At 51.3% G+C, this 14892-nt stretch overlaps 1 protein-coding gene across 1 annotated transcript; it reads right to left on the bottom strand.

Moving 5' to 3' along the window:
* Positions 1-5107: 5107 nt before the first annotated feature.
* On the bottom strand, positions 5108-13122 carry AADACL3 (arylacetamide deacetylase like 3). Its single transcript, XM_040987668.1, has 4 exons — positions 12955-13122; positions 9742-9958; positions 8517-8580; positions 5108-6579 (listed from the first exon to the last, which is right to left on the bottom strand). Exons 1-4 carry the CDS (start codon positions 13120-13122, stop codon positions 5805-5807), a joined length of 1224 nt encoding a protein of 407 aa, XP_040843602.1. The 3' UTR covers positions 5108-5804.
* Between the last annotated feature and the right edge of the window lie 1770 nt (positions 13123-14892).

Below are 14892 nucleotides of genomic sequence, written 5' to 3'. Positions count from 1 at the left end.
CGTATTTGCCGACTTCATGGCTTACGCTCACAGTACCCACTCCCTTTTCTGACACTTGCTGGTGGGTTACATGTTGTAGCCTTCAAGTAGAGTGGCCTTGTCCATAGACGTCCCAGAGAAGTCATTGCTCACCTGAGGTCCCTGCTCATCCCAGAGAAAGTAAGCTCTCAGAATGACTGCGTTCCCCCTCTTGATTTGATATGACCTGGAAACACTTCTTTGGAGCTTGCAAATCAGCTTCAGGTTCTTGCAGAGAGAATCAAGTGTTTGTAGAATGTTGAATTTGGAACAAGGACTAACTTAGCTTCCCATTCCAGTCCTACCACTTACCGGCCACTTCACTTTAACCAAGTTCTCAGGCCAAGATGAGTCTTGCTAACTTGTATGTTGGGAGTAAATATGATGGGCTTTATAGGATGATGTAACCAAACAGAAACTACCTTCAACCAACAATTTTGTCTGCTTAACTGTAAAGCTGGGAAGTTGATGCTGCACAGTTGGCCTGCTGACTTGCACACACCCGCTCCCTAAGGTGCACGTGGGCTGGTTCCTTATCTGGTCGGGCTGGGTCTCACCTCTCCACCTGTGTGCCTCAAGGGCCCGTATGACGCAACAGAGACGGAATATATTGTCATGAGCCTAGTGATAGGTCTGGGCACCCAACAGAGAGACCAGAAGCTGTATCAGCACCCCGTCCCTTACAGCCCCCCAACACCCCCAGAGCGAGAGTCCTTGAGACAACGAGGCTTCCTACCCTCTCATCTGCGCTCAGGTTGAATGTTTTCTCCACCACCACTCCCGCCCCAAATCTTATCCTCCACTGGACACAGGGACTGAGCTTTCGGCAACCAAGGTGAGAATTCAGAGACACCCCCTTAAAGCACCTAGGTCAATGTTACCTATGAAAAGTCAATAAAGATCTCATCTTTTGTCTCTTTGTGTCCAATGCTGGGAAGAGTATGTGAAAATGTGGAGTCGAAAAACCCAAGAAAATCATGGTGGGTTCTGTTTGATTAGAGGGTTCCTGCATCCCAAAGTGGCCTGCCAAGTCTGCAAGTTCAAACGAGAAACCAGCACATCTCCGTGATGACTCAGGCATGGGAATGTCTCATGATGATGGAACTGACCCTGGAGAACTTTCTCTCCAAATCAAAATACTGTGAAAGACAGCCCCAGGCACAGCTTTATCTGATCTGACCTTGTACATCCATTTGCAAGACCTTGCAAGCAGCTGTGCCGCAGCAGGAGTGTTCTGGCTGGTGGGAGAACAGGGCCAGCCTTAGTAACCTGTGGGCCAAGAATTGACTCCCTGGAGCCAGCATCCTCTGCTTTGTTAGAGGCAAGGCTGTGAAAGACCAACACGCCATTATGTGTCATTGGAGGTGAAGCCTCTCTCTGAAAATACAAATGTGCCAGGCTAAGCCTGTCAAAGTCATCCATGTTTTTTCTGACTTGGAAGTTGGTGGTCGCCACCTGTCCTCCTTCCCAATGGATGCTGTAGAAAGAGAATATGATAGCCATTCTTCATGTCTCATCCACATCTAAAACATACCTAGCCAACATTTCTCCCTTTTTAAAAAACTATTTATTTATTTATCGGAAGTTCAGAGTTACAGAGAGAGAGGAAGAAACAGAGAGAGCTAGCTTCATTTCCCAGATGGCTACAAATGGCTGGGACTGGTCCTGGCTGAATCCAGGAGCTTCTTTCAGGTCTCCCACGTGGGAAGCGGGGATTCATACATGGCGTCATCTCCAGCCCATTGCAGGGGCTGGATTAGAAGTGGAGCAGGCTGGACACGAATTGGCATCCAATAGGATCTTGGCATTGTAGTGATGGTTTCACTGGCAGCACCACAACACTGACCCCAACACTTCTTCTTGGCTGCTTGACCAAGAATCACATATGCAGAAGGGAGTGTGTGCAGAAATGACCAGTACAGACTTGTTTGTCACAGTACACAGTATGATACTTCAGAGTATGATAAATTGTGAAAATGGCCAGACTCTGCTGTTCCTCTCCATGCCCCTTCCTGCCCATGCTATGACCATGTGACCACCATGGCCAATGGCAGGTGGGCAGCAGGCTGGAAAGACAGTTCTTCTTCCCTTCACATTCTTCTTCCCTTCACCAGAGACTGGGATATTTCAAACAGAAGCTGCCCCATCAGACTGGACCTGAAGCAGATGAGTGTGGGAGCAGAGCTGCAGTCATCTGCGGAGGTCGTGTGGGCAAGAAAGGGGTCCGGGATGGCGGGCACTTGTGATCGCAGCTCAGCCTGGTCTACAGCAGCTCAGGGAGAAGGGAAGGAGCAAGCAGTGACTCTGAAGAAGAGTGTCCAGGGAAAAGGGAGCCCCACTTGGGGTCTGGAAGGCTGAGAGGCCCTGGCCAACGGGAGGCAAGCCCAGACACCTGCTGAGACGGAACTGGGTGAAGAATGGCAAGCAAATTTGGCTAACATTGCAACTTAGCCCCAGGACCTTCTCCTTAGCTACCTGCTGACTCTAGAAAACAAATCACTATGTTTATCAGATGGCCCCAGTCCTGGGCTCACTGGCAGACTTGTCCAAGAAAACACTCCCAAGGGCATCTGGGTTTCAAGAAATGTGGGTGCCTATCAGCCCTGGGTACCTCCACAATGAATTCCTCGAAGTGCCCACAGTGACCATGGTGCAGGTTGTTCAGACTCAGAGAAAGCAACAGCCAAGAGGGTGAAGGAAACCACAGAGTGACAATACCAGACTTTCTCAACCTCACTCAGCTCCGACAGAAGCTGACAACTATCTGGGTGGCAAACAAATTCAATAACACCATGTTTCTCTTGATCCTGATTGACAAGGGGGAAGAAAAGAGAGGGGCAGCAGGTTAAGCCAACTCCTGTGACACCAACATCCCATATTAGAGTTCCACTTCAAGTCCCTGCTGCTCTGCTTCCAGTCCAGCTCCCTGCTAACACACCTGGGAAAGCAGCAGAAGATGGTTCAAGTATTTGTGCCCCTGCACCCATGCCAGAGGCCTGGCTGGAGTTCCACTCTCCTGGCCCAGCCCTGGTCTTTAAAGGCATTTGGAGAACAAACCAGCAAATTAGAACCCTCTCTTGCTCTCTCTCTGCAACTCTCCTACAAGTAAATAATTTTTTTAAAGGAGATCAGTAATGCTTGGCTAATGACTCAGAGAGCATCAGAGTTTCTGCCAGGAAAATGTGGTTTGCCAGTAGACAGGGGCAAGCTTCTGGCCTTAGGGAAGCTGTAAGCAGCCAGCTTTGAGCTCTACTAGAATAAGTCAGGGCCTGGATGTTAATCGAGTCTTCGTTTCCTCATTTGTAAAGTAGCTTTAAGAATACCTACTCTGTAGGTTTCATGCCATGAACACAAGCAGCAGCAAACCCAAATGGAGCTCCAAATGGTGCTGGCCCTTAGTGAACTTGAGTCACTCTCATTCCTTGAGGCTCATGAATGGGCCGCCCAAAGAGTAACAATGAAATTAAAGAAAGCAGGGGAGCCTAGGTCCCACCCAACTACTCAGGTGTAAATGTTTCTGTCTCTCTCACCACTTGCAGAAGAAAGTACTCATGGAAAGGAGCTGCCCACAGGTTCTGTAGCCCATTAAAGTGCAACGTGTTCATCTGCAGGGGGCCCAGTCCCCTTTCCAGAGATCAGATCACATCCTTCCACCCACCTTCTGGGGCAAAGGAGAAACAACAACAAACATTTACCCAGAGAGCTCCGTGGGTGACGAGGTGATGGCAGGAGGCGGGAAGGGCCACAGCCCCTTTACAAAATGGGCCACACAGCCGGAATTCCCACAGAACTTGAGAAGTGCCAGCAAACAAAGTCAAGGGTGGACAGACAGCCCTAGGAAAACCTGCTTCCATCTGCAATCACCATGTCCATCCCCTAGCCTTCTTGCCACACCCTCCACCCAGAGGGGACATGACCTCCACCTGCTCAGTGGCCACATAGAAAGTATCTCCAGTGAGTGGCTCTTGTTTCTCCAACAAAGCTACCTGCTGAGCATCTGGGACTGGATCCAAAGTCACCCAAAAGGACTCCTCTCTTCCCCACATCTTAGCACAAATGTTCAACTAAATTCAAGTTAAGGACATGCACAGGGTCCTTCTTGTGGTAAACTTGGACTCTGGCCGATAATCACCAGGAACAGAGCATGCTGAAGACAAGCTAGGATCAACCTGGGAGCCGTGGCTTTTAGAGGACTGTCCATTCCTCAGGAACAGGTGTGTGCCTTGCCCACTGGTTCTTGACTCATCCTGCTACTTCCAAGTGCCTTAACTCATGGTTCAATGTAGCTTAGCTCCTATAGTAGAGCAAGTCCCCCGTCCCTGCGAGGGGCGGCAGGGAGCCCCATGGAGGACTGGATGGAGGTAGAGATCTGGCAGGCCAGAGCCCCTTTAAAAAACAGGCTTCCCATAGAGCAGGGGAAGTGAAAGAAGCCATGGATATGGTGCTGTGTAAAAGAGCCGTCCTCCATGTGGAACCCATCCTTGCTCTTCCAGACTTTTGGTCACCACATCTCAGAAGGAACCAGGCTCCTCAGGTTCCAGTGCCCTCCCATTGGAGATGGACTGACACCCTTCACCACACTCAGTCCATCAGAAGACATTGACTCTACCCTCCACGGTGCAATGGGACTTAGGCCTGGTCAGCCACACCATTCTGTGCTCTTGGTTTTGACCATTAGACCCACCACTCTGAAAGCCAACAGAGCCATTGAATTGAAAGGAGATTTTGGCTAGAACTGGTCAGAGTGAAGCAGCTTGATAAAGACGAGTTTGACTCTGGCCTGAAACTGCTCAAAGCCACCCTCTGGAGAGGTGAAGAGGAATCCAACATGGGACGAAAGAGCAGAAAGAACAGGCAGCTAGTGGCACTGCTTGTGTTGGTGGATCAGCCCATGCCTGCTTTCCCCCTGAAAGTCATTGCTACAGCAACTAAGATGCTTTTCATCTGATTTAGGCCACTTGGAGATGCTTCTGTGTCTTTAATAAATAGAAACAATCCCTGGCAATGCCCCTTGGGTCCCTCGGGTCCTCCTGTGATGTCCCACGATGGACATGGTTGAGTTGGGTTAGATGTAGCCTTCATGAGTCTCACATCCAGCAACCAGGCTCCTTGCTGACCCCTCTCCTAGAGCTCTTAAGAGTGTTTGAGGGCCTTTGGTTGGAAACCCAACTGTGACTCCAGGAGCTCTCTAGCAACCACAGTCAGACATCTCTGGGCATTCTTCATCTCTCATTAGAGGCCAACCACCAGTGAAAGCCTGTTTATTCTGTCCCAAAACTCTTCCAGTCCAGGCCCACAGATCCCTGAGCCCAGAGTCCACGCTACAGCAGGAACAGTGTCACTGTGATCCAGAGGAGGAGGTAGACTCAGTATGCCACCACCACCACCTGGCAGCCTGGAACATCAGCACCCTGTGCCTTGTAAGCCACCCGGGAGAAGCCTCATGAGACTGCACATCATGTCCAGACACTGTGTCAGTCTACCTCAGCCTAGATAGCCCGGGGAGGCTGTAAAGCACTCCTGTTTGCTAAGTCACTCTGGCAAACAGCCACCAAAGATCGTAGCTCCCAATTTCCCCAGCAGTGCCTGGAAAGCCCGAGTCCCCACACCTATCATCAGCTTGCTCCCCTTCACATGGAAGGACATGCAGCACGCAGTTGTAGAACTTGCTGTCCAGGAAGGTGACATCACCACCTCCTCTTTCCTCAGCCCCAATCAGCATCACTCACTGCAACCACAAAGGGCTCCCTGGGGGAGGTGGGACTCCAGCAGGAGAGGAAGGAGAGTCACAGCCCCTTGATAAACTGCACAGCGAAATCCAAGATCCTCAAGGAGCAGGGAAAGTGCAGGAAGCCAAGATCAAAGGTGTTGAGGACTCCATGGAAGCCATCGTCCATGTGGTGCCAGGTCACGGGCACACCTAGGCCTTCGAGCCTCTTCTTGCAGAGCAGAGAGTGGTCCCGTAGGAGGTCATACTCACAGCTCAGGATGCAGGCTTCCGGGAGCCGAGCCACCACGTCATCCTCGGCGATCAGAGGTGAGCACATCAAATCCAGGAAGACACTCGTCTCCCGGTAAGCATCTTCATTCAAGGGTCCCCAGGTCATGGGCCGATACCCTCTCTTCTTAAACCTCTCTGGGACGTTGTCTGAACTCAGCCACTTGTCATACTTTGCCCAGATGTGGGCAGGTAAATGGGCCCCTTTCTTGATGGCACTTTGCCAGGAAGGGCAGATATCCAGGTAATAGCACATACAGCGGAAGGCAAACTTCCACGTGAGCAGAGGAATCTTCTCATTCTGCTGGAAGGAAGGGGACTGAAAGTCCAGGGCTTGGAGGGCTGGGTAAATCAGGACCTGGGCCCGGATGCGGGGGAGATCTGGCCTGTTCAGGAAGGTCTGACAGACCACCATGGCTACACCCCCTCCCGCACTGTCGCCGCAGACCACAACTTGCTCCGGATCCACCCCGTACACATCCAAGGACTTGAGGAACTGAACAGTGGCAGCCATGCAATCTCTCACCATAACTGGAAACTTGTACTTGGGTGACTTGCGGTATCTACAAGGGAATTAATGAAGACAGTCAGCACTCATCCACCCAGCACAAAGACATCTGCATCAAGGATGCCTGCCTCCCTTGAGCAGGCAGAGTTTGATACAAGAGGGAAGAGTGATACAAGAGGGAAGAGTTTGATACAAGAGGGAAGAGGACCAAGTCTCCATTTTTAGCACATAGGATCCAAGCAGCTGCCTTTTCCAAGGTTGCAATCACTTACTGAAGGACCAGCTGTGACCCAAGAACCCTGCCATCTGCCTACGGGTCAGCTACTTAGTCAGCATCCATGCCCGCTCCTTCTTTGATTCTACCTGATGTTGCTTCTCCACCTCCAGGCTGTGAACAGTTCCAATCTTGCTTATATTTTGGTTCTAATGGACTCAGATCCTATGGTGTGGATATGGTTTTAGCGTGATCCCTGCAAATTTTCAGGTGTTGAAAACTTAATCTAGAGTGGCAGTATTGGGAAATGCTGTTGATGCTTTAAGGGGCGTGGCCTGATGAAATGTCCTGTGGTCAGTTAAGCACTCAGCAGGAACTAAGAGAGTTTTCCAGTGATTCTCATGAAGGGCTGTTATAAAAGCCTGAGCCTGACCTCACACAGCTGGTTCCTGTTTGAGGCATAATCCCTTCTCATCCCATGCCCCACTATTAATGTCAGCCATGAAATGGCAGAGCCTGGTGGAGTCAGAAGCCTCTCCAGAGCTGGTACTGTGCTGCGAGGACTTTCAGCAGCCAGGTGATTAATTCAGTCAAACCTCTTTTCTTTATATACATAACCAACCACAGGTATTTCATGATAGCCCAGGGAAAAAATGGGTTTGTGTACCTGCCATGCCTCCAGATTTTGGAGGAGACCTTGTAGAAAGTGAAGTACTATCAGAAGTCAGCAGAGAGCATACCCGGTCCCTCCACACTGGCCACCCCCACTCTGCAGAGATGCCAGCCTGGCACTGCCGTCTTCCCATTCGTTAAAGAGACTACAGATTTTGTGAGAAATCTTGCCATTTTTCAAGGCTGGCTCTGTCTTTTTTAAACAGACACAAAGGAAATGCTCTATGGGACAAACAGACCTCCCACCAACCCTTAGCATCCCAGCACCCTGCGTCCAGACAGCCCTGCAATAGTGCTGTGATAACAGTGCATTTAAATCCAAAACCAGATTTAGATTAGGTTCTCGGAGCAGGAGAAAATTTGCTGGCAAATTCTGATGACTGCTTGGTTTGGCATTGCCAGGATCGGCAGGCACAGGGTCCCAACCTTTCTCTTGGTCACTCTCTTGTCTTCATTTACACCTTGATGTTTTATTCCCCTTGACTTAGGTCTGCTACAAGAATGCTGGGATGCGTACCCCACCCAGAACTTGGCATCTGCTGCTTCTCTGGGCATTTTCCTGGCTCTGCAGGTGCAGCCTCATGGGGGAGCAGGGCACCATGCTGTGTGCTGGGACATCAGTCAGGCAGCAGCCCGTGGCTCCAGTGTCCAGTAGCCCCGGAGCCTTCCTTGGGATTCCAGCTGGGATGAATGGGGACTCCCATAGACCAATTAGAAAACTGAAGTCCCTTTTTATTTATGTATTTTTAAATTTTTCTTTATTGTGTATGTGGATCTCAGCCAGGAGGCTCTTCCAAGGTAACAGGATTGGGTGGTCTTGGAGGTGGTCCTGGGCACTGCTGGCATTTAGCAGCATGAGCTACCAAGTGTCTGGAGTAAACAAGGCTGCTCCATTCAGGTCTAGTTCCCACCCAGATCCTTCACACCACCTCTCTCCTTCAGCCTGCCCAAGGGCCACACACCCCTACATTTCCTGCCTCCCCTAATCCCCCATCTCCCTGCCTCCCCTCCTCACTGGCTTCGCACAGCCCTGGCCTTCCCCAGCTCCCACAGGCACCCCATGCCTCCCTCCCACTCCATCGGTTTCCACTCTGCTTGCTACTCACCCAACCGCCAAAACCACGGCCTCACTCTTCTTGGACAAATACAAGCATACTCTGTGGTGGGTTTCTGGAAGACAGGAGGTTTCTATGCTCGCTGGGAAGCCCCCTCCACCAGCCCCGGTCAGCTTCTGCCAGCCCTCAGACAGGGTTCCTGCTCCATTCCTAGCCCTGAACTTTGCAATTTGGCCTCTGCCCCTGGAGCAAACGTGTGCTAAACTTTCTCAAGTGCCTGGGATGGAGTCACGCCTTCAAGGCTGTCTGTTTCCTGCTAATACACATTGGTGCCCTGCTAGTTGGTGTCCCTGTGGGAGACAGCAGGTAAGACCTGAGGCCTTGGGTTCCTGCTGCCCTCATAGGAGACACGGATGGAATTTCTGGCTCCTGACTTTGTCCTGGCCAGGTCCTGGTTGTTGTGGGCAATTGAAGAGTAAACCAGCAGGTAGAAGATCTCTCTTCAAGTGCCACCTCTGATGTCAGCCTCCCATATGGGCACCAGTTTGTGTTCTTGCTGCTCCACTTCCAATCCAGATCCCTGCCTATGTGCCTGAGAAAAGAGCAGAAGATGACCAAAATATTTGCCCCCCTACCCATGTGGCTCAGCCCAGCCCTGGCTGTTGTGGTCATTTACAGAGTAAGCCAGGAGATGTAAGAGCTCTCTGTTTTTCTCGCATATCACCCAAGCACACACACACACACACACACACACACACACACACACACACACACACGGAGACTTCAATAAAATGCCTGTGGCACTGGGTTTAAAAGGTCAGTGTAGGGGTAAGTCTTTGACGTGGTGGTTAAGTCATCAGTCACCTGATTCCACCTTTGTGCTGATGCAGACCTTGGTTCCTGACACCCGTTTGTGAGAACCGAATTGTCTTCCTGGCTCCTGACTTTGGCCCCAGCCAGTCCTGGTGGTTGATGGCATTTCAGAAGCAACTATCTGTCTGTTGCATGAATAAGTGTTTAAAAATGTTTTTAAAGATAAGCTTGATTTGATGCAATTTTTTTTTTTTTTTTTTTTTTGTAGAATCAGGAGCCCAAGCACTTGGGCCGTCCTCTGCTGCTTTCCCAGGTGCATTAGCAGGGAGCAGGATTGAAAACGGAGCAGCCAGGAAACGAACTGGAGTCCATATGGGATGCCAGCACCAGAGGCATCAGCTATCATGATGTTCTTTAATCGGGTGTCATGTTCCTCGGGGAGGTCCGAGGTGGGGGCACTTACTCAAGCTCCCCATGATGGCACCCCCACCATGGTAGAATATGACACCAGGCCTGGGAGAGCAGGACGATGCCTTGGGCTGGTACAGCTTCACAGGCACTGTCCCAAAGCGGAGGTCAGTGACCAGGACATCGGGGTCATTCTTCAGCGGCTGCAGATCGTGTACAAAACGGACAAACTGGGGCATAGGACAGATCCTCAGCTTCTCAAAAACCAAGCCCTGTTGGAAAGAGATGAGAAAATGGGTAATGGGTTTGCCCGGGGAGGGGTGGGGCAGTCTGGCACCCTCTCTGGGTCTCAGCGGGCAGTGAGATCGCGCCTAGGAAGCTTCAGTCACTTTGGCCCACAATCCTATACCACCACTTCGGTGATTCCATCACACTGCAGTAAAATCCATCTCCACTCAGACTTCTGTGACCCCAGGGCCTGCCAGTCTCTCTCAACCCACTCTCCCTGAGGCCTTCTACCCCACTAGGATAGCCACCTGGGCTCTCTGGTCGCCCCTCAGCCATCCCTCTTCCTGGAGCACCTCACTGTGAGATCCCTGCTCCACTTGGCCTGAACATACCACAACTCCCTAGGGCCTCCCTTGGCCGCCCCCAGCCAACCCCACCAAGCCTAAGCTTTTGTTGCTAAGTGTATCATGATCTTACTTCATTAAGAGGAAAGAAGAGTTCCCATCTTTGGAAGAAATCTACTCCAATGTGTTTGGATAAAATAACATAAGGCCCAAGATTTGCTTCCTAAGGAATTAAGAATGCGGACCTGGTGTTGTGACGCACTGGGTTAAACCTCTCCTTGTGACATTAGCATGCCATATGGGAATGCTGATTTGAGTCCTGGCTACTCACTTCTGATCCAGCTGCACCACTTCCGATCCACCTCCCTAAGAATGTGCTTGGGAAGGCAGCAAATGATGACCCAAGTTCTGGAGTCCCTGCACCCATGTGAGAGACCCCAGGTGGCCTTTCCATCTCCTGTCTTTGACCTGACCCATCCCTGGCTGTTGTGGCCAGTTGGAGAGTAAACCGGCAGGTGCAAGATTCTCTCTCTCTCTCATTCTGCCTTTCAAAAGAAATAAGCTGGGGCTGGTGCCATGGCTCAACAGGCTAACCCTCTGTGCTATGGTGACAGCATTCCATATGGGCACTGGTTTGTGTCCCAGCTGTTCCACTTCTGATTTAGCTCTCTGCTTGTGGCCCTAGGAAAAGGAGCAGAGGATGGCCCAAGTCTTGGGACCCTGCACCCATGAGGGAAACCCGGAAGAAGCTCCTGGCTTCAGATCAGATCAGCTCTGACCATTGCAGCCATTTGGAGAGTAAGCCAGCAGGTGGTACCTTTTCTCTTTCTGTTTCTCCTTCTGTCTGTAAGTCTGTCTTTCAAATAAAAAGAAATAAAATTAAAACATAAATAAGCAGCTCTTTAATAAGAGAAGGTAAATCTTTGTGTGGGAGCACAAAATAAACAAAGTTTGTCCAGAAGTCAACAACGTAAGTGTTAGAAACCCACCACATGGAACTATTTGGCCATCTTCATACGCCTAAAAGTTGGCATGTTACAAATCAGTAGATCAAGGGGCCTTCCTTTGGGGCCTCTCTTTGCAGGGGCTCCCAGCCCTTTGCTGCACCACAACCATTTCTACCATGTTTGAATGCACAAAATGAAACGCATAAGATCATAAAGGAAGACCATCTTCTTCATACAGTTATTAGACTATTGAAGTAAACACGTGATGTATATATATATATGTGTGTGTGTGTATGGGTGGGTGGGTGTTGCCCTATGAGTGTGTAGAAGAGCAAGACCTAGAGGTCAGTTTCATATGAGGGTGCTCCTAGAAGTATATGGAAAAAAACAGGATGAAAAGATCAGTCTGATGCCATAGTCATTGAAATCCATGCTTCATTTGCCCATGCCATGCTTGCCCCCAAGGAACGGGAGGCCGTGACTTCACATTGCCTATAGCAGCTGCAGTGACTGTAAGAGCCCTGGCAGTCCCTCCTGCCAGCAGCTCGTAGGACTGCTGTCTGGAACTGCTTGTCACCTTCGTTCATCACGGGAAGAAATGCTACGTTCCCTTTAGACACAGGTGGTGAAACCAGGGTCATTGTACCACTGCCCAAATTCATGGGTGTCTTACCAAGCCGCTCTGGCAGGGAGGTTCAGGGAGTCCCAGGAAGAACTCCCTCCCCCTGAGTACTTTCCCTCTAGCCTTTTTCTTTGCATGGAGCCCTTTCTCACATGTGGGTTTGCTGGTTCACTGGGTGTTTCCTCACCTTCCCCCATGCCCAGGAAACGAGACCCCCATATTCCAGAACACAGCCGTTGCACAACCCATCTCTGCAGAAGACAACCAACCAACAAATAGAGCCAGCGGCTAATGTTTGTAGAGGGTACTGCACACTCTCTTGGCATAGCTTCCTTTGCAGCAGCCCCACAAAAGGCCGAGCAGATGGGGAAGTGGAGCTACAGTGACTGGGGCCTGGACTGTGACCTCCTTGGGCCAGGAAAGCAGCAGGACCCACCAGCACATGCTGAATGGCACATTCTTACCCCAGAGATAAACAGCCCACAGCCAGGGTCCTCTCAAAAGAAGACACCTTGTAACTTGCTTCCCCTTAGGTAAGCCATTGAGACAGAAAAGGTTTCTCTGGGCCCAGTTCCTGCCACCCCTCTGGAGATGGGCAGCAAGCTGACAACAACACAGTTCTCACCACCACTGTCCCCAGATCACACACACTCACACACACACACACACACACACACACACACACACACACACACACACTGACAACAACAGGAAGAATCAGATTGTATCACATAAACATTTTTTCACCTCCCAAAGGCAACAAAAGGCTTAAGAGGTCACATTCAACCATTCTGGGTATCTGTACTAACCGACTGCTTTGTGACCTGGTTGATTGGTTGTTCGCTGGCTTTGCCCAACAGGTGACCAGCCACCAGAGCTCAAAGATTTGAAGAACTTCTTCCCGCCTTCCCTGGGGTGCAGAGTGCAAACCCAGACAGGGATTAGGCCAGGGGGACAGAGCTGGGCTTTTTTCCTCCTGTTAACTGAAAAAGCAAACCAGGCTTCGTCAGCATCCCAAGAGGCTGAGCACTGCCCTAAGAGGGGTTATTCTGCCTGTCCTGTTGCTGTCCGGTCACCTGGAACCTACACAGCCCTAATTTCCCCCATGAACAATACAGGAAACTCACCCAGGTCACCAACAGCTGCAAAAGGCAACTGAGAACCCGCATTTTCACGGGGTGGCCAATCCCTGCTGGCACAGACTCTGTGAAGAAGTGGGTGCAGATGGCCCAGAGCCACACCCCCGAGGACAGCACGCAGACAGCTGCGAGGAAGAACAGGGTGAGACCCACCATGCTGCTGCTATGCCGAGATGGACACCGAGAGGACGGGCTGTGCAGCCAGCGGCTCTCCTCACTTATACATTGCCACCTGTCCATCCTACACTCCTGCCTCCTTGAAAACATTGGCCAGGCCCAGGTGAGTCACAGACTCAGGTGAGGCCCTAGTTCTAGGTCAACGTCTGTCCCAGGAGAAAGTGGCTCATTGTTCCCCGATGCTGATAAGAAAAGAGACTTCCAGAGATCAAGCTTCAATCCTGGCTTGGCTTTGGATAAGCCACCATGTCACCCTGGATGTCACAAACTCAACCACCCCCATCTGCCCTTAAAGTTCATCCCTCATGCCCTGTTTCTACTCTGACCATACTTGCTACATCTGAGCCTGCAGAGGAGGTCACAGGGCCTTTGCACATGCTGGCCTCTGTGCCAAGTCTTCCCACAGACTCAATCCCTCCTTTCCCACAGATTGCTGAAATGTCACCTTGTTAGGGAGGCCACTCTGGCCACCTGATTTCATGCCCATACCCTCTGCCTGTGTCTCTCTGGGCCTATGTCGTCACCTGCTTGTCTGCCAGCTAAAGGACGGATCTCTGTGTAGACGCTCTTCTTCCCACCGCTGGATCAGGCTTTGGTCCCCAGAGGGATTCGCCGGGGCTCTGTTGAACAAACAAACGAAGGAGTGTAAGAACAGGCTTCGTCCCCGTCACTGCAGGCCTAGGCTCACTGTCCTGCCAGGTCAGGCCAGAGGTCACCGTGCCCATCTGCAACCTTCCCCGACAAGAACTGGGCACCGAAACCAGCATCCGCTGCCTCTCCCACCTCCCCACCAACAGTCACCAGGGGCAGAGCTGCTCAGCAGGACATCGAACGTTTCAGGAGGCATCTGGCCATGTCCCGAAGTGGTTGCATCTGTCACAGCCCCGTGAAGGGCAGGGGGTGGTGCTGGCATCTCAGGGACCCATGCCAGAGGCATCTCTAAACCTCCTACAGCACTCAAAGATCAGACTTCACAGCCAGGGTTTCGGCAGTGCGCCACGTTAAGGTGCCAAGGTTGAGAAATCCTGGGTCTGGAATACTTGGGCATGAGGCCTGACCCTGCCCAACATCAGCCTTCTGCTCATAAGCGAGTTGGGCTCTCTAAACTTCTGCTTCCAAATCTGTAAAATGGGACACTAGCAAAGGCATCCCCTGCCTTGCGGTGTACTTAGCAATCGTGTGGCACATGCAGATGCCTAAGGGAGGTGAGTGGGCACCACCAAGACATTTCCAGGTGTTCTCCAACCCTTTCCTGGCTGTCGTGGGTGCACAGGAAGTCAACCCCATTGCTACACCAGAGGCCATAGGATGCATTACGGCTGTTGGGATGTGGGTGAGAACGCGACAGCCACTTCCAGCTACAGGATCCCCTGATGCATGCAGAGGGTCCACAGTGCCTCCCACCCTCTGTCTCCACAGAGAGGGACTTCTGAGGAGTGAGTTTCAGCTGCCCTAGCCTTGGAGAGGAGCTACCCGGGAGACGGGTGGCCAGCTGAGACATCACTGGGAGACACTGCAGTATGGGATTCTACAAGTGAGCTGTGTCCCCGCCATTGAGCCAGCGGTCAGTGTCATGCCTTTGAGCACAGAGGCTAAAGCGTATTTTAGTCTGTAGAGCTCATGCTGGGCTTTCCAGCCCCTGTCCTCTGGGTGCAGGACACAGGACTTCCACAGAAGGAGCTGATGGGCACCCGGGGGCTAGGTATCCCCACCCTCATCTGAAAGGACAGACCAGCCCTGGGTTCCATG

Source organism: Ochotona curzoniae, unplaced genomic scaffold, assembly GCF_017591425.1.
Source record: "Ochotona curzoniae isolate NIBS_2020 unplaced genomic scaffold, NIBS_Ocur_1.0 contig_4792, whole genome shotgun sequence".
In the NCBI taxonomy this organism is placed as follows: domain Eukaryota; kingdom Metazoa; phylum Chordata; class Mammalia; order Lagomorpha; family Ochotonidae; genus Ochotona; species Ochotona curzoniae.
Note: the sequence above shows the minus strand (reverse complement) of the source record. Positions and strands in the feature narration are given on the sequence as shown.

Bases quoted from the DNA above. Each gene is read 5' to 3' on its own strand.
- AADACL3 (XM_040987668.1), bottom strand. From the start codon at position 13,122: ATGGTGGGTCTCACCCTGTTCTTCCTCGCAGCTGTCTGCGTGCTGTCC. The intron at 9,959-12,954 runs GTGAGTTTCCTG...TCTTTCCAACAG, and splicing joins TGCAGCTGTTGGTGACCTGG to GGCTTGGTTTTTGAGAAGCT. The intron at 8,581-9,741 runs GTAAGTGCCCCC...CCTGTCTTCCAG, and splicing joins TGCCATCATGGGGAGCTTGA to AAACCCACCACAGAGTATGC.